Source organism: Megachile rotundata, chromosome 10 (genome assembly GCF_050947335.1).
Source record: "Megachile rotundata isolate GNS110a chromosome 10, iyMegRotu1, whole genome shotgun sequence".
In the NCBI taxonomy this organism is placed as follows: Eukaryota; Metazoa; Arthropoda; class Insecta; order Hymenoptera; family Megachilidae; genus Megachile; species Megachile rotundata.
The window spans coordinates 7,248,847-7,272,229 of record NC_134992.1 but is presented as its reverse complement, the minus strand read 5'-3'; the positions used below and the strand labels follow the sequence as shown (position 1 = coordinate 7,272,229).

General features: G+C 36.7%; 1 protein-coding gene across 4 annotated transcripts in view; it reads right to left on the bottom strand.

Annotated features, from left to right (window-relative positions):
* Positions 1-822: 822 nt before the first annotated feature.
* Positions 823-23,383, bottom strand: part of tara (SERTA domain-containing protein 2 taranis) — a 247,096-nt gene continuing 224,535 nt past the window's right edge. For 2 of the 4 annotated variants that reach the window (XM_076536633.1, XM_012289554.2), the window contains exon 2: positions 823-9,311. In XM_076536633.1, the coding sequence (XP_076392748.1) occupies positions 8,034-9,302 (1,269 nt within the window). In that variant the 5' untranslated portion in view covers positions 9,303-9,311 and the 3' untranslated portion in view covers positions 823-8,033. Of the gene's footprint in view, positions 9,312-9,397; positions 10,384-23,383 lie in introns of those variants that run through there. The other 2 variants (XR_013039718.1, XM_012289555.2) reach the window with 2 other exon arrangements.

The window sequence follows — 23,383 nt, the reverse complement described above, 5'->3', positions numbered from 1 at the left end:
AAGAGAAATTAAATATTTCTTGACGCAAATTACATTAGATGCACTTCCATTAGTTCCCACCTTCTACCACTAAACGGCTACGCTTTGTTCGTCCACGAAATGCACTTTTTGTTAATTTTTAGATACAAAGCTTCAAAATAAAACTAAAATCATTTCTCTAGGTTTATCGTGCGAGTAGAACAATTTACGAGCGTCACGAGTACATAAAAATTCCATAGTTTTCGAAAAAATATAATTATTTGTTTCGGCAGTATGGCGCTTGACTACAAGATGGCGACAGCGGTATTTTTCAAATAGCGCGCGCAAAAATAATTCAGAAATGACCTAACTTAACCTAAGAATTATGCTTCCAAACGCTTTCAGCTATTTAAATTAATTACATTACGATAAACTATTGTTTTTTATATCTCTTTCACAAATTAAATCATTGTGACATTTTCGTTAAACTTTTGTATGCAACATATGACATATATTATTATAGAATTTTAATAAACTTTCAAGTACATGAAGCACTCTATTAAATATTACCATGTTCAACAGTTCTTCAAGAAGTTTTTCTAATAAATTTTTAAACTTTGTCTACAAAAATACCATATATTCTATTTTCTAATTTCATCAAATTATTTTTACGATTAGATACTTAATGAAAAAACATTATTGAATGTTCACAGGTTTATAAGAAACTCTTCAATATAATCTATAGTTTACTTAACTATCCCACAGAATTAATTCCCGAAAATAACATTTTATATGGCTTAATCTGAAAACGCTTGGGTCAAGGATAAAGGATTAAAAACAGGATTGCAAAATATCAGAACACCATTATTATATATAGAATAATACTCTTTATTGTTTTTGATAGTTTTGTTGTTGTTGTTGTTGTTGTCGTCCATATTCATGCGTTATTCTCTTACTTTTTCATCAGGTTGATCGTTCCATTCTTTGTCTACGCTGCATTGCTGTTTCCTTTCTTTCGGTTGCTGTTCGATATTTTGGTAAAACGGTACGCGATACAACATCACAACTTCGTAACGGAAGTTGAGGTACGAACGAAAGAAAACAATAAATCGTGTCCAACCACCCGGGAACCGTGGATCATGTGTATCGTGTCCATGTGGACCACTTAGGACTAGAGTAATTGCCATTCAATTATCAATACTTATTACTTCCTATAGATTTTGTCCGGAATTCACAATAAAGGTTAATCCTTTACATTAAATATTTTCAACAATTTTCCTAAGATTTCTTACGAATCCATTTTGTATTGCTTTTTTTCTGTTTTGCCGTGGTTTCAGGGCACAACACGGATCACGGTCGAGTGATCGGCACACGTGCAAAGATACAACCGCTTAAAACCTTTCCTAGTTCTATTAAAATGGCCGTCCACGGCTCGCATGGCGAACGCACCTCGGAGCACTGATTCCAGACAACCACTAAAGAAACTTCGATCAAAAATGTTCTCCTCTTTCCATTCAGCGTGGAATCGTCCCTCAGGAGCGTGCATTCGCTTCACGTGCCCGCCGCGATTTCGATGCAATTTCATCCTCATTTCTTTCCCTTTTCTCGTGTATGTCCGTGTATGTTCGTATGCGTGTGTGTACGTGTCTGTGTTTTTTTTTCGTTTTAATTTTAATTAATTAACTCTCTCTCTCTCTCTCCCTCTCTTTCTCTCTGTCTTTCTGTAACCGTCTTCTCCGCGCTAACTATTTACAATGTACAGTGTTCATATGTGTTCCATATTTCATCCTGTCCTAGAGGTTCGCGGTCACGATAATGGGACTCGTTCGTCTCGGGAACCGTTCCGATCTAGCCTAACGGTCGTTCGTCCTCGTTTTGTTTGTTTGTTTCTTTCTTTTTTTTCGGGCAAACTGCCCCGGGCGACGTTACACGGCCTCGTTCTTTCGCTCTCGAAAAGAAAGAGACCGTTGTTTTCGCGCGTCACCCACAGGCGTCTCGTGAAAAACGTAATAACGACGGTATTTAATACACGATTGATGGCGACGAACGCTCCGTAGAAAAATGAAAAAAGACAACGAGGACGGTGCGTTCGCAAGGCTGGCCCATTCGGGTTGTAGCTTATTCTTTGTTTTTTATCAGTCCGGATCGTTAACTAATTCTCGGCTCGATATCGTGTAAATAGGAACTTAATCGTACAATCGTGTTCGCGCCAGTCCGTTCGATTAACTCTTCATAGGGGACGAATCTGAGAAAATAAAACTAACAGTGGTCTGTTTTAAAATACGATGAAACTGTCCCGTAAGGAGTTAAGAAACGCAACGGGCTATCGTATCCATTTTGTTTTAAATCATTAACAATTGATCATTCTAAGGGTGCGTTTAGATCGAGCGAACGGATTGGGCGGAGTTCGAGCATAATGGAGCATTGCGATTCAAAGTTATTCGATTCGTGTTATGGTTTAAATCGATACGATTCAATTGTACGTGATTCATTTCGATATTATTCAATTTTGCGTGATTCCACGCGAGCCGATTCAACGATTCGATTTCATTCGATTTCACGATTCAGTTTGACGGGATACTATTCAATTCACTCTAATTCGATTGCTATGGAATTCGGTATAATTCGACGATATACAGTATAATTCAATTTGACGCTATTCGATTCGACGCAATCCAAATCGATGCGATTTAGATGCGAACAAACGCGAGTATTCAATTCACCCTAAGCGAACCCTAATTCACTCTAAGCATTCGAATCTTTGATTTAACCCTTAACTATCGACGAAGCTCATTACGCCATTAAATAAAAATTTTCCTAAATTGCAAGTACAATAATAAAATACATTAGTATTTTTTAAATTTGTGTCTATTATAAATGCCTAAAGAATCAGAAAAACTATTTTGAAATATTTGTAATTTATTCATAACATCATAATTTACATACTTATAAAAATATATATAAATTTTTCTATTACGAAAGATAAATAAATTAGCTATTTATATTTGGCGCCAAATTATGACGTAATCTCTATGGCGCATAGTTAAGGGTTCGCTCACTTTTATACTTAAAGTTTGCTCGACAGTTCGAATGCTTGTGCTCCACATTTCCGTTCGATGAAATTTAAACGCGCCCTAATGAAATTGCAAAAGACCACGGGGATCCGTAAACGTTCTATCGATCGTACACGCGTCCTGGAAGAGCTGCATGGAAAACGAGTAAAAAACAGAATGATCAATTGTTCCTGTCGTTAAAAGTCGAATACGATATCCCCGACGTAGATTGCGTTTACTGTCGAAACTTAATTCGAAAGCTGATAGATGGCACCCGTTGCAATAGGCCAGCCACGGATCGCGGCGACATTATCCGAACGGCGGCGAGATTACCCGAGTCCCAATCGGCAACTTTGCGTATCACTTACCACGGTAAATATATATAATAATCTTATATATATACTTCTTGTTTATATATAATATATAATAATATCTTATATGTATATTTTCTTCACATTATACCTATTATATCATCTTTTATTTCCGCTTAAACGTACTTCTGCGCTTGCGCTATTTATACTATTTACAAGGTATCCTTCGATTTTTGTTGTTGTTACATCGTAGTCCCCGAAGTGTTCGTTACACACCTTTCATTTTTGTTTCATTTTTTTCTTTAATAGAATTAATTAATAACGCGCGACGGCGCGATAATGTCGAAGCACACGCGTGTCGTTCTCTCGCACGGTTTTAACGTATCTCAAGCAGCATCACGTGATATTCGACGAACTCGCGCCATTTCTCCCCTACTCGCCATCTCCGAATCCCAATTTGCCAGGTACTACGTACGGTACCCTATTTTATACGAAATGCGTTTTAACGCGGCTAAGGTACGTCCGTGTAAAAAGTACGAAATTATTTTTCTAGCCCCTCCAGTCTCTCCTCGGAGAAACGTCTCTGTGTACGTGTGTGTACGTGTGAGTGTGTGTGATACCGTTACACTTGCTCGCGATTCTCGGTAATTCTTCTCTCAATTACTCGTCCGAATCGCGATCAAGCGTACATGAGTATTTTTGCATCTACATGCGCTTACAACCTATTCTTCTCCTCTATTTGTATCAATGCACTTTTATGAGCTAGATCCGTGATGGGCACAACTACCCGCACCCGACTTTTGTACACATTTTCAATTTCCTAGCTTAAAATTTGCCTATTCTTACATCTCCAACTTTCTATTCATAAATTTATAGATTCAACTCGTAAATTCGTGAAATTATAAATTCACCAATTTCGACGTCTGCAAACTTTCAAATTCTTAATTTTCGTAATTACAGAGTCGGAAATTGTCAAATTTAGAAACGTATAAATCTCCAAGTTCACAAATCTATAAATTTCCTTGTATAAAAATCTACAAAGGCTGCATATCTCTTGCTATATTGCCAACGATCCGCAGCCCGCATTTGGAAATATAAGAGTACAATATTTGCGCGGCGAGTGCACGTTGCACATTTGTTTGCTCTTGCGGGTGGTTGCCCATCACTGGCCTAAACAGATGCAGCATACGATCGTTGCTTTTCCGTGTTCGAGATTGTTCAACTGGCGTGCATCGGAAGAAACACATGCGAGGTCGCCTTTTCGTGTTGCGAACTTGGAACACCAAACCGAATGAGGTAGCGCTGCGATCGCGAAATACAAAATGGCAGGCTCGAGGCGCCTCAACGCGATGGACGAATTATTTTTAACAATCTAACGTGCGTTAAGTGTGCCTCGTGCGTTCCACGTTTTCACGTTCACGCTCTTCGGTACCATGCAAGAAAACAACGTTTCTTTACCTAAAAACGCTTCGAAATGGTTTGCGTCAAATGCACAGGTCCAATTTCGTTCGTTCGTGCACGTGTATGTGTCTGTGTGTGTATGACTGTGTTGTTGACATTCCATACCCAAGAAACCTGACGAGAAGACTCTTGTGCACTTTGATTTGAATTTTTCCAATTCTCTGTACTTCGTTGTGACGAAGGGTGTAAATATATAAAGCACAAACATAGACAAATAGTAGCAAAATGAAGAGAAGTCTCATCAAGTGACTCGGTTCAACAGAGATATATTGCTCGTTGTTTCGTAGAAAAATCATAGAACCGAATGAGTGAATCTATAGAATTTTGAACGATAAACGGAACATCAGAACGGATATCAAAATTGTCGAAAGTTCGCGTCAACAATTATTCGGCTTAACGTGTATCTATATACATCGAAGTAGCTATCGTTATTTCTCATGTACAAAATTGTCTCGTATCACATATGTCTCTCTGTATCTGTGTATGTGTGTCTGTACGTGTGCGTGCATTGTATACATGTCAGCTTAACATGGAATTACAGGTTTAAATCAACTCTCGTTACATAACCAGTATGGTGTCTCTTGTTTTCTCGCATAAGTAATCAGTCGATTTTTATAAATTACTATATCGCTTGACCGTTCGTTAGTTTCGCTTAAAACGCTTAACCTCCATTTTAAGTATAGCTGCTCTGTTGGGTTCGGTTAGTGGACGTTGAGGACGAGATCGCGCGCGGATCGCCGTTTCTCTTCGCGAAGTATGTCCTCGTCGAGTTTGAACTATCTCTCCGTTACAGACTCCGAGTAAACGATCGTCTTCGGTCTCTGCACGCCGGCCATTCTATTTTATACAACACTGCAGTATCGTAAATACGACAGGATTTAGTCTAGATGTAGTGTAGGCCTTAGTTTAGTGTGATTTCAGATTCCTTTGCCAGACTTCTAAGTTTAAGGCAGGCAAATGAATGAGAAAAGTATGAAAAACTGCTCGGTACAGATGTGATAAGGGACGGAGTTTGGTGCGTACGAAAACCTGATTGTTTTTGGCAATAAAGGAAAGGTGAAACGGCTCTTTGAATCTTTATAACACAAGAGAGTTCTCTTGCGTACGAAAAGCTATGAAGAGGTCCTGGACACTGAAACGTCTTTGAACTTTTGTGACCAAGGTGTCATGTGCACCACCTATGGTGGTAGAAGACCGTATGACGCTCTAAGGCACAAGAACCATCTTAAGTATTGGTGCTCCAAGCCATGCTAAACTCAAAATGGCAGCGCACCTCTGGACCCTTCCACATTTAAAATTTAAGTTCTATTCTGTGAGACAAAGGATCGAAAGAAATTAAACTATCTTGAAAGATCCAGTACGTGAAAATCTATGAATCTAAAGATTATTTCAAACGATCAAGTACTTAAGATGGCTAACGTTTGGCCAAAGATTGGTCATTAAGAACGGACAGTTAGAAAAGCTGTCCATAAGTCTCGTGATGTCCAGGCTGCCTTTTCGTAATAGCACATACTTGTAAATGAAGTGTTGTATCGTGTCGTGTTATTTGTACTTTGCATTTGACTATATCCTGCGGAGGACTCCACGGTACAACAGCATATAGTAGATATAACGGGAGATCAGTGACGCAGAATGGCCAACGTGCGACGACCCGAAGGGACCGGCATTATCCCGATCTCTAAAATGCAGGTACATTTGTTAGCATCGTGCGCCAGAACACAGAGTGCATTCCCTCGAGCGTATTTCCATCCGCTAACATTTTCTATAATCATTTTTGTATCCAGGAACGAGTCTTGGTGTTAACTCTTCGGTAACGAACACCTCGATGGAAATACGTTCGATCAACCGCGTGTCCTGTTCACGACGTCAGGACGTATCTAGACTCCTCGACGAAGACTGCCGGGCGATCCGTGCGAATTTACGCACATGGCTTTGTGTATACAGACTTAAGCACCAGGGTGTAATCGTCCTAGCACCATATCGACTTTTTTTATGTACGAAACGTGTATGTGTGTCAATGTACGTGTGTGTGTGTGTGTGTCCATATGTGTGTATATAATATAGGCCACGGCGGTTACGTCTTATGTGTGGTAAGTGTGAACCATGAATGTGTTAAAAGCGTATGGCATTAATTGATCGTCGCCTGGTTAGTGTCTTTCTAATCCACAGAGGAAACATCGATCGATGGACACTCCCCCATTTCGATTGGTTGTCGCGAACAACGTCGAGACATCGCCGAAGAGTTCTCAACGCCAGCCGGCTAGGCAAGCGATACTGTCGTGTATTTGGTAAGATGATGATTCGAACGAAACCCAGAATGGATGAAGATTTTCTTTCCTGTCCGGCATACTAGTTTCGTTCCGTTTTCGTTGATGTTCGGAAAAAAACTTGAAGAACAGGCTACGTCCTGCATACTACCGTATCGCCGGCTCGGGGGCGTGAACGTTGAAAGCTCTGAGACTTTTCACTTTCTCTCTTTCACTCTCATTCTTTCTCTCGATCTCTCTTTCTCTCTCTCTCTGTCTCTCTGTCTGACGTGTCGAGAACTCGGGAACTCATACGTGTGCCACTGAATTCGCAGGTGCAGCTGCAAAAACAGATCGTTTCGATGTAATATGCTTTTGGAGGTGGTTGATACGACGGAGGACCCGACTTCGCGTTGTGCGTTAAATAAAATATAAATCCTCGAATGTTTCTCAAACGTATAACACAAGTATGTACATAATATGTAAAAAAACGTAAACAGTTATAAACAGACTCTAATACGTTTGTAATAGATAAAAATCGCATAATTACATTAGATGAAATTACGAAACGCTATATCAAAAGATATCTTTGGAACAACGCGAGTTCGGGTACTCGTACGGTATGAAAATTGTTAATCACCTCGCTTTTGTTCGAAACGAATTCCAAAGTGCCGTGAATCCCGTGTACCGATTGCACCTGCGAGCCCAGCGTACCCGACGCGTATCCCTCTCCCTCAGGGAGCAGAGCCATGGTGGTGTCGTTTGTGGAAAGTAGAACGTAACCGAGGTAATCGATCGGTGCGTAATTGACACAAACGGTAACAAATAAGAAAAAGAAGACCTCCCGTAGAATCGCCGACCAGGCGTTGCGCACTCGAGAGAGGGCGACTACACGTCGTCTCTGCATCCCGACCCTACGAATCGGGGTGCTGGCGCTTTTACTTGCTCTGCGGCATTAGCGGATAAAAATCGATGAGATGACTCAACGATGTCAAAATCGGGGGCTATGATCCAACACACATTAACGACTCGTGCGTACTACTGGTGCTGCCAGTGCTGACGCAGACACCGCCCACGTTGCTGCTTGCGCAGCTACCGCTGGCCGAGGTTAGGTGTTGCTGTTGCTGTTGATGTTGATGATGCTGTTGGTGCTGCTGGTGTTGTTGCTCCTGCGCCGTCGTACTCCTCAGAATGTCGTCCGCGGACAGGGGCGTCAACTTCCACCCAGGCATGAAGTCCAGATCTAGGTCCGGACCGATATCTACGTCTAGTAACTCGTTGTTGTTCAGCGGGTCCAAAGGCGATTGACTCGAGAGAGACAACACGCTCCCCCAGTTGATCGAGCGACTGTCGTCGCTGTCACCGATGCCGGAGTCAGCGTCGGTCTCGTTCGAGGAGGTTGGTGGCATCGGGAAAGGAGTTAACCTACCCTGCTCAGGAGGTTGAAGCTGAGCAATCGGGGCCGGTATAACCGGCTCCATGGGCGGTGGACTTCTGTCTCTCTCCATTTCGCGTTCCAGGTGCCTCAGTGTATTGCAGATCAGGACCGATCGATGAAGGCTGGGATCCGGAAACTGGCGATACCTCGCCAGCTTGCACATCGAGATGTTCAGGACTGCGAGTCGCCTTTGTCTGTAACAGGCTCTACCTCGTCGACACCAGCTCGACCTTGAGCCTTCGCAGCACCTCTCGTTCGCCCGGTAACTCGAGCCAAGCTCCAGATAACTCTTTCCGTTCTCTTCTCGCCGTATCGTCGGCGGCTCGTAATGATGAGGTGCTCCCCATTGCGGTTGAGGCCTCGACAGTTGGCTGTAACCGTTGTTACCGACAGGACTGCTCGGTCCGCGTTGATGATGGTAATAATGTTGCGGATGATGATGCAAGTGCGCCACCGTGGACGCCGGTGGCGCTGACGTCGGCGTCGACGATTGCTGTTGCTGCTGCTGTTGCTGCTGCTGCTGCTGCTGCTGCTGCTGCGACGCCTGATGTTGCTGTTGTTGTTGTTGCTGCTGCTGCTGCTGTTGCTGCTGTTGAGAACTCGCCGATGTCGGCTGACAAGGATTTGTCTGCAGGCAGGGCGAATTTACTTCCATATCGTAATAAGATGCCGGCGTTTGACTTAGCGGGGGCGTATAACTGTCCTCCATCGCCCACCAGCTACCCTCCACCCGACCTAACTTCGATGGGCTCTCGCCCATGTCCATGTCGAACTCCATGCAGCCCACACCTCCCTCCAGTTTACGTTTTCCTGCCGTGGCCTGCAGACCCATCATTGCACAACTCTGCAAATCAAACAAGCAACATGTTAGTTTCTCTGCATTTTACTGTCAAGTAATATCTTCATTAATGTTTTATGTTCATGAGTTACCATAACTTTTAAGAACGAAGAAGGGCCCTTTTTAAAAGTTATAGTTAGGGTAGCGTCACGGTTTAGAACTGAGGTTTATCCAGCATAGTCTTATTAGCTCGGATCAAAATATAACTAATGCGCTATTTTGGTCTTTTTCTTCGTGCTACAAATAATGGTATACCTATGGGTGACTAATGAACTAATGGTAAGAAATAGATACATTTGAAATCGCCAGGTTAGGCCATAAAAGGTGGGCTTATCTTAGATAGCGAAATGAATAGAGGGTATGAAAAATATTTGCATTCCAATTGTGAAGTAAGAAATTTTAGAAACAATGCAGAATGGATAGTAAAGTAAAGGAATTTTTCTTGGGTGACGGTTTAGCAACATGGCCAGAAAAGACCTTGTCGAGTCTCAATACTCTGTTACAAGCAAGAGAGTAGGCAAAACGGCATGACTCAGAGGGTCGGCTCGCTGACAGACGTTGGAGAATGACGTCACGCATCTCCCTACCCTGGCCTGGAAGAAGTCATCGTTGGAATGGATGATCGAGTGTGCATGGCCGAGAAGGGGGGCACAAATGACGAGGGGAACAGAGGAGTGTTGTTACTCATGGGTTCAATCAGCAAGCATGCGGGCCCCTTGTGAAATACTCCTCTCCATTTTATCTTTCTCTCCGCCTTTGTTTTCCTTTTTCTTCTTCCCCTGCGTTCTAAGATGCGCACAAATAACCAATTCCTACCAGCAATTCAAACTAAATAGATATCGAACGATTAGATCAAAACGCAATTAAACCGTACTCCGATCTACGTATGATTCAACCGGCGAGTGAAAGTGAATAGTTCTTTCTTCAACTTTTGCTCGAGCCTCCTATAAAAGGCGGCAAGAGAAAGAAGTTGTTACATGAAATTCCAAATGGAATTCGATCGAGAACCACTGATCATCGTTCATCAAACGACCGAGAGATGTCACCAGCGACATGTTCGTCGTTCCGCCGAATCCACGTGGTCTGCACATGACGTTTGATTTGGTACAAAAAAAAAAAAAAAATGAAGCAAAAACAGAAATGGAGGGAAGGCGTTGAGGTACGGGTAGGGGATGCACGATGGCGTTAACGTCATTTAACAGATAATCGATGCGTTACGTTGCTCAAAGTCGAAGGGGGGGAAAAAAGTTCCGAGGAAACGAGCAATGCCATCGGAGACGATACCGTGCACTCGTGATACCCACTGTGGCAAACAAACCGATTTGCCGTTGTCTCAATGTTTAACATAGATTTATATTTCGATTTCGGTAATTACAAATATCCCGAGATAAGTTCGACGAAGATAGACTTTCTTAGAAACGATTTACAGATTTCTAGCAGTAACTGCGGAGGCAGCAACGACTCAATCTCGACAGTGCACATCCGCTGTGGCGGCCTACTTGGAATACCACTAGCTCGCGAAACTTCTACTTCCAGCAGGGTCGACCAGTCCCGGAGCTCTCACAGACGATTCGCAGAATCGCGGGGAAAACAATGACGATTCCACCAGCTTGATTTCGCCTTCCATCACAGTGAAAATGCGATTTTCTTCAGAAAGTACTTCTTCATTGATCGGGGCTTTCTCGATACCCCTTATTCAAGGTTGCAATATTTATAAAGTTTACGTCCAAGCGCTAAAGCAGAGGTCGCATTTTTAAAATTCCCGCCACTATCTTTAAGATGGCCGTTTGATGTGTAAGTTCTAACAAGTATACTGAAATTTTTAATTACTATGTTCATTATAATCAATTGCTATTTTCAATGCAATTAAATATTGAACATACGTACTTTTATCTATTAAGTCTTGGCATTACAGTTTATTCAACTGAACATCTGTAATGCCAAGTATGAAGTAACTTGTTCTTTTTTAAGTTCGTAAGTAGAATTTTCGTAAGTAATACATTTATATCGAATTATCTTTGAACTAAAGATGTGTATAAATTTCAAATAAACATGTACTAAATATAAAATTGAAATAAATATACATTTAATATGCTTGAAGTTAACTTTCTTTTCAAAAAAATTCAGGTGTAAAATATCTATCATCGCCTGTAGTGAATAGGTTAAGCTCCATGCTTGAGATTCTGATAAAAAATATTGCGTGGTTTAAATCAGGCTTTGATCGCAGATATCTGCTTTATCAACCGCGTAACCCAGAATGCCAACGGAATCCATCTCCCTAAGACTAATATTTGAAAATGGCTACGGCCCACACTATCAAGGTGCGTGAGACGATTTCAGTAAACGTGCACGAGAATTCACGGAATGACCTTATGAGCGGTGTTTACGAAACATAGCCCGGGCACTTGTTGAATCGAGACGGCCACCGGTGGTTGCTGCGAGGGGTTTACCGCGTAACGGATTAGCTGTGTGTGGCAGAAATCCACGACTCTTAATTGCCCATAAATCAAAGTCAAGAAGCGTGCCCATCCCTCCTTTTCTCGCGCAAAATCTCTCGGGGTTAATGTTCACTCTGCTTACACAGCCACACATTCTTTTACACCTAACGATTTAGAAATTGCTACGATGGTTTACTATGCAACATCTTTCCTCTGAAAATGGCGGAAGATTTGAAAATTTACACGTGTTTAATTGACTATTACTAAATTTCTATATGCAAAAATTTGTTAATCTATTTTTGTAAATTATCAAGTCTTCTCGAGATTGAATTTTCGAAAGTTTGATATTTCTGCAATTAAGGGTGCTTAATTTTTATATTTCTACAATTAAGAGAGCTTAATTTTGATATCTCCAGAATAAGAATTTCAAAGTTCATTTAATTACCACATTGTACATTTTGAAGTTTAAAACTTTTAAATTAATGACTTTGAAAGTTTTGTGTGCGAAAAAGAATTTACATACTCGAGACTTATGTTGGTACTGTTTCTTTAATATTTCGGATCTGATTAATTTTTTGAACGAGTGCTTCGAGCGAGTATTTCTTCAACAGATTCGCCATCTGGCGGAGAATTCCGCAATCAATTCGCAGAAGGATTTATTTCGAGGTTAACAAGATAAAAGCGTGTCCAAAATAGTATCCGTTTCCTAATATCAAAATTATCAGTGTATTTTGAATACACATTTTTTGTCCGACGATAATCCCTTTTTAAAGAAGTCAGCAAATATTTTATTTAAGTAAACTATAAATATAAATATCTAAAAATAGATTTTATAAACAAATCCGTCTAAAATTGAAGTTTACAACCCGGAATGTGGGTCAATGGAATAAACGTGAGAGAAGTACTAGAACTAGAAAAGATTCATGACGGTTGTGCTCGCAATAAGATAATGTTCACAGCGTGAAGCTCATCTAAACTGGGTACACTATCAGCTTTTCACGTCACTCTACAATTAAAAATTTTGCTTACAACGAACAGACAACTACCATATAAATTAAAAGATATACAATAATTTTTATTAACCTTGCTTTCAACAAAAAGTTTACATGAATTATATATATTATTTATATCATGTATACATTTCTATATATGTATATCACTTATATCATGTATACATTTATATATATATCACTTATATCATGTATCACTACATTATTTATATTACATAATTTGCTGCATATATTATTTATATTATATGCATGTAAATTACATAACCTTCAAAATATTTACATTGACTCTTTAGTCAATTATGTTCAGAACTTGGGCTTCAAATAATCTATCAAGGTAAATTATAAATAACAAGTCACTTTTACAAATCACAATACACAAGGAGAGAAAAAATTTGTCTGTCTGCACAAATAATATTAAAATACCAGAAAGTTAAGGACAATGTTAATGAATTGTTACTGTGAAGTGAATAGTGTCCTCTATCGACAACTCCATAAGAATAAGCCTAACCTAACCGTATAAAGACCAAGAAATTTTTGCATCGAGGGGTTAATTCGCTTCCTGAAACGATAATGGCTACAAGCGATTTTGCCACCAAACTGTACAAATAATTTTATCTGAATCGAAGTGTGATTCGTTAGTAGCGAACAGAGAAAACACGAGAGGAGAATCAGAAGTAGAGAAGGTTTGTGGTGGATCCGGCTATGCCTGACGATGAGGTAATGTTTGCTACACGAGTCAAAGCTATCTAGTCAGCCAAGGAACGAACACACACGAAGCCCTGCTCGAGCCAGTTGGAGCCCCGTAGATAAAACCAGCCAATGTATGGCGTCGTACATTCTTAAGCTATATGCGTGTATGCTAGGCATACGCGAATATGTTGGAACGGTTGTTTTCTGACATCGAATACTCCAACTTCATTTTTACACTCGAATTCTACAAAATAATCACATTCAACGATGAGCGGAAGAACGTTAGGTGTTCGAAAATATTGCACGTAGAATATAATGCTTGCATGAGTCGAGGTGGGGGCATCAGTGGTTTTGAAATAAGTTAGGTACTATTTTGGAATGTGGGGATTTAGGATTCGGGAACGGGATTTTGCTATTTTAGTGTTTTATAGTTGTGGGATTTTTGGATTTTGGAATTTTCAGATTTTGCAATTCTGAGATATTGGGATTTTGAGATTTTGGAATTTTCAGATTTTTGGATTTTGATATTTTAGAATTTTGACATCTTGGAACTTTACAATTTGGGAATTTTCAGATTTTAGAACTTTACAATTTTGGAATTTTCGGATTTTGGAATTTTATAATTTTGGAATTTTGAGATTTTGGAACTTTACAATTTTGGAATTTCACAATTGTGTAATTTTGAGATTTTGGAATTTCACAATTTTGTAATTTTGAGATTTTGGAATTTCACAATTTTGTAATTATGAGATTTTGGAATTTCACAATTTTGTAATTTTGAGATTTTGGAATTTCACAATTTTGGAATTTTGAGATTTTGGAACTTTACAATTTTGGAATTTTACAATTTTGGAATTTTGAGATTTTAGAACTTTACAATTTTGGAATATTTTTTGCAATTTTTGGGATTTTAAGACTATGGAAATTTTGAAGTTTGACAGTTTGGAATTTATGAATGTTGGGTTTATAGTAATTTGGAACTTTTTAATGGTAATTTGGAATCTTGGAAATTTTTGAGTTTGGCAGTTTGGAATGTTGAAATTCTGAAATTTTAGAGTTTAGAATTTCAACTCTAGAATTTTTGAAGTTTTGAACTTCACAAGTGTAGGACTTTTGGATTTTGAACTTTGATAGCAAAGAATTTGGAAAATTTTTGAATTACGGAATTCTTGGACATTGAAATTTTGCAATTAAAATTTTAATTTTGCAAACTACAAAAATGTGGAACTTTAAGGTAAAAGAATTTTTGAACCTGCAAAAGTGTGAAGATTTAAAAATTCTTTAATTTAGTAATTTAGTAATTTTGCAATTTTGTAATTGTGTTATTTTGTAATTATGAACTTTTGGAACGATCATGACTTTCTAAAATTGCAACTACGTAATTTTAACACATAAAATTGCAATAAAGTGATTTATTGCATCGTTACTGGTTCAATTCGATCAAAATCAGTTCTCTGATCAATATGAGTATACTCGAGCGCCATCTTCTACGGCAAATAAAATAAAAGTTGAGAATTGCATTGTGCAAAATGAGTGTCGAGCGCCATCTTGGTTAGCGAAGAGAATAAACAAAGTTGAACAAAAGAAAAGAATTAAAAAAAAAAAGTATATAAACACGGCGATTAAAGAGAACATGAAATATTATCTCAAGGAAAAAAACAACGGTCGTTGTTATGATTCATGGTGAAATTTTATTTTGTTGTAAAGTTGTGACTGCATCGAACAGGCGATCATTATTGGTGTGAATATTCTGCGTTGTTCAGGCACCGTAAGAACGACATCGAGGCGACGTCGGTGCCGACGCTCGGCAGTCATGACAACATGACGTCAACCGGCCGTGTGTTATTTTCGAAAGGGGACTTGAGCGCCGCGACGCCTGCCGGCGAGATCGCAAACTGCGAGAAACAGCTCGACAACAGCGTCTCCGCGTGTTATAATACGCTATCGAGCCAAGAAATAACAACGCGTACGATATAGCGTTGAAAGATTATCGAGCGTAATTCCGTCAGAAATATTTTAAATAAACGAGAAATCTTTTCTTGCGAATATGTCTCTTGCTCTTCGAATATAATTCACTGTAATATTTCTCCTTAAACGCGAACGCGAATATTATCGTTTCAATTCTTGTCTTTTATCGAATTATCTATCAGTGACGTACAATATCATATTTATAAGTATTTCGCATGATTTTCCGTGATAAAATCGTACGATTCGCGGAGAGGTAATTTGTAACTGTGAGAATTGAAACGATTATAATTTTTTTTACGGAATTTTGGCGCGCTGTTTTTTAGTATTAAAGTTGAATTTCTTTTTGCTGAAATAATTGTCAGAATTTATTTGATATCAAAAATAAAATTTACGGTGATTATTCAAATTTCTTTCAACATAAGGATAATTTTCTTTACCGCAAAAATAATGGGTTTCTTCTTAAAATTTCTGACTTCAAAAATAGTTATTAAAATTTCTACTATGTGAAAAATTATTATTATACTTTTCTTGTATTGAAAAAATAATTATTAAAATTTCTATCATGCAAAAAATTATTATTACACATATTTTGTACTAACAAAATAATGACTAAAATTTCTATTATGCAAAAAATTATTATTACACATTTTTTGTACTAAAAAAATAATGACTAAAATTTCTATTATGTAAAAAATTATTACACATTTTTTGTACTAAAAAAATAATTACTAAAATTTTTGTTATGTGTAAAACAATTATTAGACTTTCTGTTATTCAACAAATAATTATTAAAATTACTGTTACAAAAAAAACAATTAGACCTATTTGTATTTGAAAAAAAAGTTATTGAAATTTCTATTATTCAAAAAATAATGATTACAATTTTCTTTCCAAAAACATTAAAAAATTAATTTTTTTAAATTATCAGAATTTCTGTTAATTCAAAAAAACTTTTTATAATTTCTTTAACCCCAAAAATGATTATTAAAGTTTCTATTAATCAAACAGCAATTATTAAAATTTCTATTATACAAAAAATACTTACACTAAATATTCTTGTATTTCAAAAATAATCACAAAAATTTCTGTAATACAAAAAATGATTATTAGACTGTCTAAAAAAAATTATAGAAATTTCTGTCATACTAGAATTTTTACCTTAAAGAATAAGAATATTTTTTGTACGAAAGAAGGTAATTAAAATTTGTTGGTAAAAGGGAATTTTTCGAAATCGGTTAGTTCGGCCATGAATTATGCAACCGAATGTTATGGCGCAAGATCGTCGTCGAGCTACGAAATTTCTTCGAAACGAAGACTCGTGGGTTTCGCGACTTGCGATCCTGGAAGAAGCTGGTTGAACATACCAGCTTTAACGGTGTAAAGTCCGCGGCAGATTAGCGGTGTGCTATCTCGTCGAACGGATAAGATTGTCGGGGAGCAGCCGGTTAGACTTAGGCTTCAAGGACTCGCGAATTATGCTCGTTGTCGCGAACTTCGAAACGTCGTGACGCCATTTTCCGGCGTTTTCGAAATTCCATCGAAACGTTATCGCCTGTAAACTTTCGAGGGCTGACCCTTCGATGTCTATGTATGATTCTCGTTAATTTTTTTATTTATCGAAGAGGCGATTTTTTAGTTATTGACATTTTATGTACTTGCAGATAAAAAATCGCCTTTGCGGTTCGCAGTAAAATTTAAAGAAAGTTTATAATTTGTTTGTAAGGGTAATTTGTTATTTTAAAATAATGATCGACTAAGTATTATTAAGTAAAGTTTAGTAACTAAATTTATGAATAAAGTGTAGCCAATAAGTTCATAAATAAAATATAAGAAATAAGATATAATTAGAAAGGATTTTAGTATATCATGATTTGATTGCTTTCAGTTAAATCTTCTGTAGGAAACAAAATTTCGAATTTTTCTTTCAAGTATTATTTAATATAACAATATTTTTAATTTTCATCAGTTATTTGAATTAATCAAATTAATAATTTTTTTTGATAATATTAACGAGTTCTTATATAATGAAGATATAAATTAAAAAGAAAATTAAAAGGTTTAGCAATTTTTTATATAAGAAAAATGTAAGTATAAATATTTTATATTAAACATAATTCAGCGTCCTATTTACCCTTCAAAAATTCAATAAATTTATTTTTGTGGCTTTCAGAATTTAATTGAGAAATTATCACTTATAAAGGTTCAAGGAGAACCTTCATCGATAATAGTTTATAATAATTTATATTATGTAAATAAAAGTTTATCGATACTGTTACTGATTAATCAACACGTTAAAAGAATGAATAATGCATTATTTTGATTTAAAATCTGCATTCCAGAAAACAACCCTTGGATCGAAAGTCAAGAAAAACAAAATCATCGTATATCTATTCGCGTGTCAAGAAACGAAAAGCTGAAAGCCCGTATCGCGCCTAATGAAACAGGCCACGCGAGGGGTCAGTTTACGACCTTTAAACGAAAAAAGAAACACGAGAGCCGGTGATCTACACGACATTATTATAAATCGTCAAAAAGAATGACGGATAAGCGTTATCCTTCACGAACACGAATTTCTGCTTGGGCCACGTGGATCAAAACTACCCCTGCATCTTTACATCCAATTCATTTAAATATTATACAAAGCATTCATTTTTCTTTTTTATTGTATATTTTAAAATTCACTTCAATTATAAATTCATATTCCAAATGTTTGATACAATTTTAAAAATATTTTGTCCTCGGGGGTGTTTGAGTGCGAAAATATAAACCGGAACGGAAATAAATTAATTTTATTTTTGGGTTTAATAAAACGTTAATTTTAATTCTGATTTTGTTTTTGATTCTACAATTTGTAATTTCATTTTTTATTCAAAATTTTAGCTTGAATTCTAAAATTTACAATTTTATTATTTCTAGAAACCACAATGTTCCTGTTTGAATTCTCAAATTTACAATTTTATTTTTATTTCTAGAAACCACAATGTTTCAGCTTGAATTCTCAAATTAATACTTTTAATTAAATATTTCACAATCTTATTTTCAAAGTTCACAATTTCTAATTAAGAATTTACTGAAATTCACGATTTTCTGTTAAATTCTGATAGAATCTGCAATGTTACCTGTAATTGTAAAATTACCAATCTGTGCCTAGTTCACTAATTTACAAAATTTGCAGTCGATAATTGTCCCCGAGAAGGTGGAAAAAAGGCAAAGAAAAATTTTGAGCAGAGTATCTCGAAGATTCCCATGCGATGGTTGACCCAGTTTGTACACCATGCAGCACAACATTTGCAACCACGAAAATACGAGTACTCGTGTGCCACTGGGTATTTGTATGCCACGCGCAAACCCTCGCGCAATAAATGCATCGCACATGGCCGCGTATAATGTATGTACACTAGCGAGAATCCTGCATCTACAAATCCCCGGATCCTTTTGTATAAACGTACATATCGCTCATGTACAACTTTCACGATAAATACACTACCCTATATACCATAACCAGCGGAGGAGAATCTACGCGCACTGCTTGGCCCTACATTAGGGGATGAATAAAGGAAGGTCTCCAAAAACGGAGGGTTGCTTTACTCGAGTTAGGGGTTCTCAGGACCCCTACGCATTACTATGTACTTTGTTTATGGGACAGGAAATCAGAGAATATCTTTGCTTCACTGACCAGTAATTATCAACCGTATTAATTCATCCATTTATGTATTATCGATCTTCAAGCTTAACGAGTGTCTAATTTTCCAGGTTTTGGACTTGGAAATATCAAAATTTTGGAACTTGACAATTTTCAATAATTCAATTGCAATAATTCATTTTACAAAGTTGTGAATTTTAGAATTTTGAAAATTTTTAGTTAATAAAAAAGAATTTTTATTTCAAATCTAGAAATTTATATGGGATGTTGAGAAGTTTGCAAATTTTCAAAATTTGATGAAATTTTCAAATGATTAAGATAAATAGTCATTTGTCAAGGTTTTTAATTTCATGAATGAACGGTTCTGAATTGCATAATGAATAATGGAATCTGAAAATAAAAAATTCAGGGATTACATCACTAGGGATGAAGAGGAGATTTAACAGTCGAGTACTGTATAAAGTACATTCCACTTATCGATTCAATAACTTCATTCATCAGTGTAGTCCCGTCTAGGGCCATATATCGAGACTCCATGTCATGGATAAGAATACAGAGTATACGTGTAGTTCACATATAGTACACATACGGTACAGATACAGTACATATATGGTACACATATGGTACAGATACAGTATGCATACAGTACACATATGGTAAAGATACAGTACATATATGGTACACATATGGTACAGATACAGTATGTATACAGTACACATATGGTAAAGATACAGTACATATATGGTACACATACAGTACACATATGGTACAGATACAGTACACATACAGTACACATACAGTACACATACAGTACACATACAGTACACATATAGTACACATACAGTACACATACAATACACATATGGTACAGATACAGTACACATACAGTACACATACATTATACTACACAATATAGCATGCATTCCATATATTATACATATAGGTATGAAAATACCTATACATAATTTATTACATTTGTCCATTCATCAAGTTATTACTGTATTTATATGTTGGTCAACTAACAAGGTCTATTATAATAAAACTTGATTAACAAAAATATAATAATGTAGTATAGTGTTTATACTAATACTATACTATATTATACAGTGCTTATACTGCATTGTAGTGTTTGCACCATTTTGTACTGTGTTTGTATTAAATTATACAGTGCATGTACTATCTTATAGTGTACTTATACTACATTATATAGCACATATGCTATATTATAAAGTGCATATACCACATCATACAGTACTTGTATTACATTATACAGCACATATAGTATATTATCAAGTGCATATACCATATGATACAGTACTTGCACTATATTATGCAGCACATGTGCTATATTATAAAGTACATATACCGCATCATACAGTACTTGTATCATATTATACAGCACATGTACTATATAATAAAGTACATATACCACATCACACAGTACTTGTATCATATTATACAGCACATATACTACATTATGAAGTACACATGATATACTACGGAGTACTTATACTACATTATACAGTACATATTATATTATATAGCACCTGTATTATAAAGTACCTCCACTATATAATAAAATCCATCTACCTCACACAATGCATCATACTAAAAATAATACAACGCAGTATTATTTGAGAACCACTGCCCAGTAATCTAGTAGGGCGAACGGCATCTGTGGTACCCGAACGAAGGGATCCCGCACCCTGAACACTCATCGAGGGAAACAGAGACAGGAGAGAATAGAGGGCGGATGAGGGGTGAAAAATTGGGAGGAACCGGGAAGAGAACGTGCACAGACGGAAATGTAGTTGGCTTCTTAACGTCGCCTCGTTCGAATAAAGAGATCGAAAACGAAGACGGAATATTTCAGCCCTTCGAGCTGTATCGTGGCTTAATTGGTCTTCAGAAAGCGACGGATGCAATAGCTTGTGTCAAAAAAGCACGGAACATCCATTTTCTCGCTTGCTCCCGGACTTTTTTACCCGACGGGGAAAAACCTTTTAAGAGCCACCAAGAACAGCCAATCAATTTGGAGAGTTTAATGCGTTTGCTCGTGTTGCAAACGCGTTCATTGCTTAACGAGAATTGTTTGCTTCGATGGATTATTGTAGTATGCGTCGGAGTGAGTAGCGGGGTATTTGGTGAACGTTGTAGCGAAATGGCGATATTGAGGTGGGTTGATGTTAAGGTGAATTGAGGGGTAATTGAAGTAGTTGGTTATAGATTAATAGATTTTTGGATTTGAGGATTTGAAGGTATGAGAATTTTTGAATTCTTAAATTTTCAAATTTTTAGATTTACAAATTCTCTCAATTACTAAATTTCTAAATTTCCATTTTACCAAGTTTAAAATTTCTGAAATTCCCAAATTCGTAAATTTCCAAACTTGCATATTTCAAAATTCTCAGATTACCAAATCTCTAAATTTCCAATTTTCCAAGTTTCAAAATTCTCAAATTTTCCAATTCTCAAGTTTCAAAATTCTCAAATTTCCAAATTCACAAATTTCCAGATTCCTAAATTTCCGAATTCTCAAATTTCCAATTTACCAAGTTTAAAAATTCTCAAATTTACAAATTCACAAATTCTCAAATTTTTAAACTTCCAATTTACCAAGTTTAAAACTTCTAAAATTCCCAAATTTGCATATTTCAAAATTCTCAGATTACCAAGTCTCTAAATTTCCAATTTACCAAATTTCAAAATTCTCAAATTTTAAATTCACAACTTCCCAAATTCTCAAATTTTCAAATAATTTTCCTAAATGCCTAAACCCCTAAATTTTGAAATTTCACCCAACCAATAAACTTCCAAAGTATCCAACATTTCAACAGAGCACAAACAAATTTCCGAAAATTGTAGACAAAAATAAACGACTTCAAGTAAAATTTCAATACAAAAATCAATATGGAGTTATTAAACAGACGTCTCTGGAATGGGTGACGAGAGCATGTCACACACGTGACACGTATAAGTACTTACGCGTCACCCGTTTCGTTTTTCGCGAAGAATCGCGTGAAAAAACGATCCTGGATAATTGCACCGTTCCTCTCGGTTCGTTGCGACCGGTTGGTCAAGTCCCATCGATGCCGATGAAAATTTATTAAGAACAAAACAAGGAAAATTCCCTATAGCGTAACTAGAATTTTAATTCTGAGGACAAGTGAAATTTCTTTAATTTTTAATTTGTTTAATCTTGGTATTAATTTAGGAATTCGTAAAATCAAACGAATATACGTACTTATTCGAAAGGATATTAAATTAAACTAAAATTAGTTTATACTTGAAAATAAAATATTTGCTTTGGACGTTAATTAATAAAAGTCATATTAAAAATATTATTAGGAGTTAAATTTTATTTTATACATTTTTAAGTTAAATATGAACATAATATTAATTCCTGTGCATTCGTTTTACTTGTGATTATTTATTTTACTTTATTTTACTTGTTTATTTTATTTCAATTTACTGTTATGTTTTATTTAATTTATTATTTAATTTTATTTTATCCACATATTAATATACTTTGCTTATTTATTTACTTACATATTTGTTAAACATATTTATTTTCTTATTTACTTTTATCATTCACTCACCGTATATTTTTGTTCCTCATTTATTGTCATTATTTATTGACAACATATTTTTACAATAACCAGCTTACTAATCTACCTAAACACGTCTCGAATACATCCAACTTCCCGCAATTATCAAAAAACCACCCCCACGAACCAGAAAATTGCACCCCAACTCTCACCATCCACATCGAAACAAAGAAGCAACAAATTTCTACCCTTGTTTCGAATCAGAGTGTTAACTTCACCTGACACCACTTTTCGTTGCTCAATTTTTGTTACAACAAAACGATTGTTCATTTTCGAGGAAGCCTGTTCACACACAGACATTCTGCGGGGTACACGTGCACGCACACGTGGGTGGTTACCTTTGTCATGTGGGAAGAAAGCCGTATAAGGGGTGGCGAAAAAAGAGGGGCCATATGGCAGACAACGGGACAGCACCCCTTGTGTGGGAGCTTCAGCACATACGAGTCCCTTTCTCATGCATTTTTTTTTTACCCTTGGCGGGCTTTTCGACGCAGCATCTTCCCGCTCACGATGCAGCAGAGTAGGAGGGGAAAAGTTTCGAATCGATTGAAAATTGAAAAGGGAGATAATGGAGAGAGCTCAAACTTCATTGTCTAATATAGAGTAGCCATTTTATGCTGCAATTATTACGGTTTATTGTGGTTTATGACGGTTTATACATTATTATGCGAAGTTAATGGTACGAGTTGTGGTATCAATAGAATATTTTATTTTAAGAAAT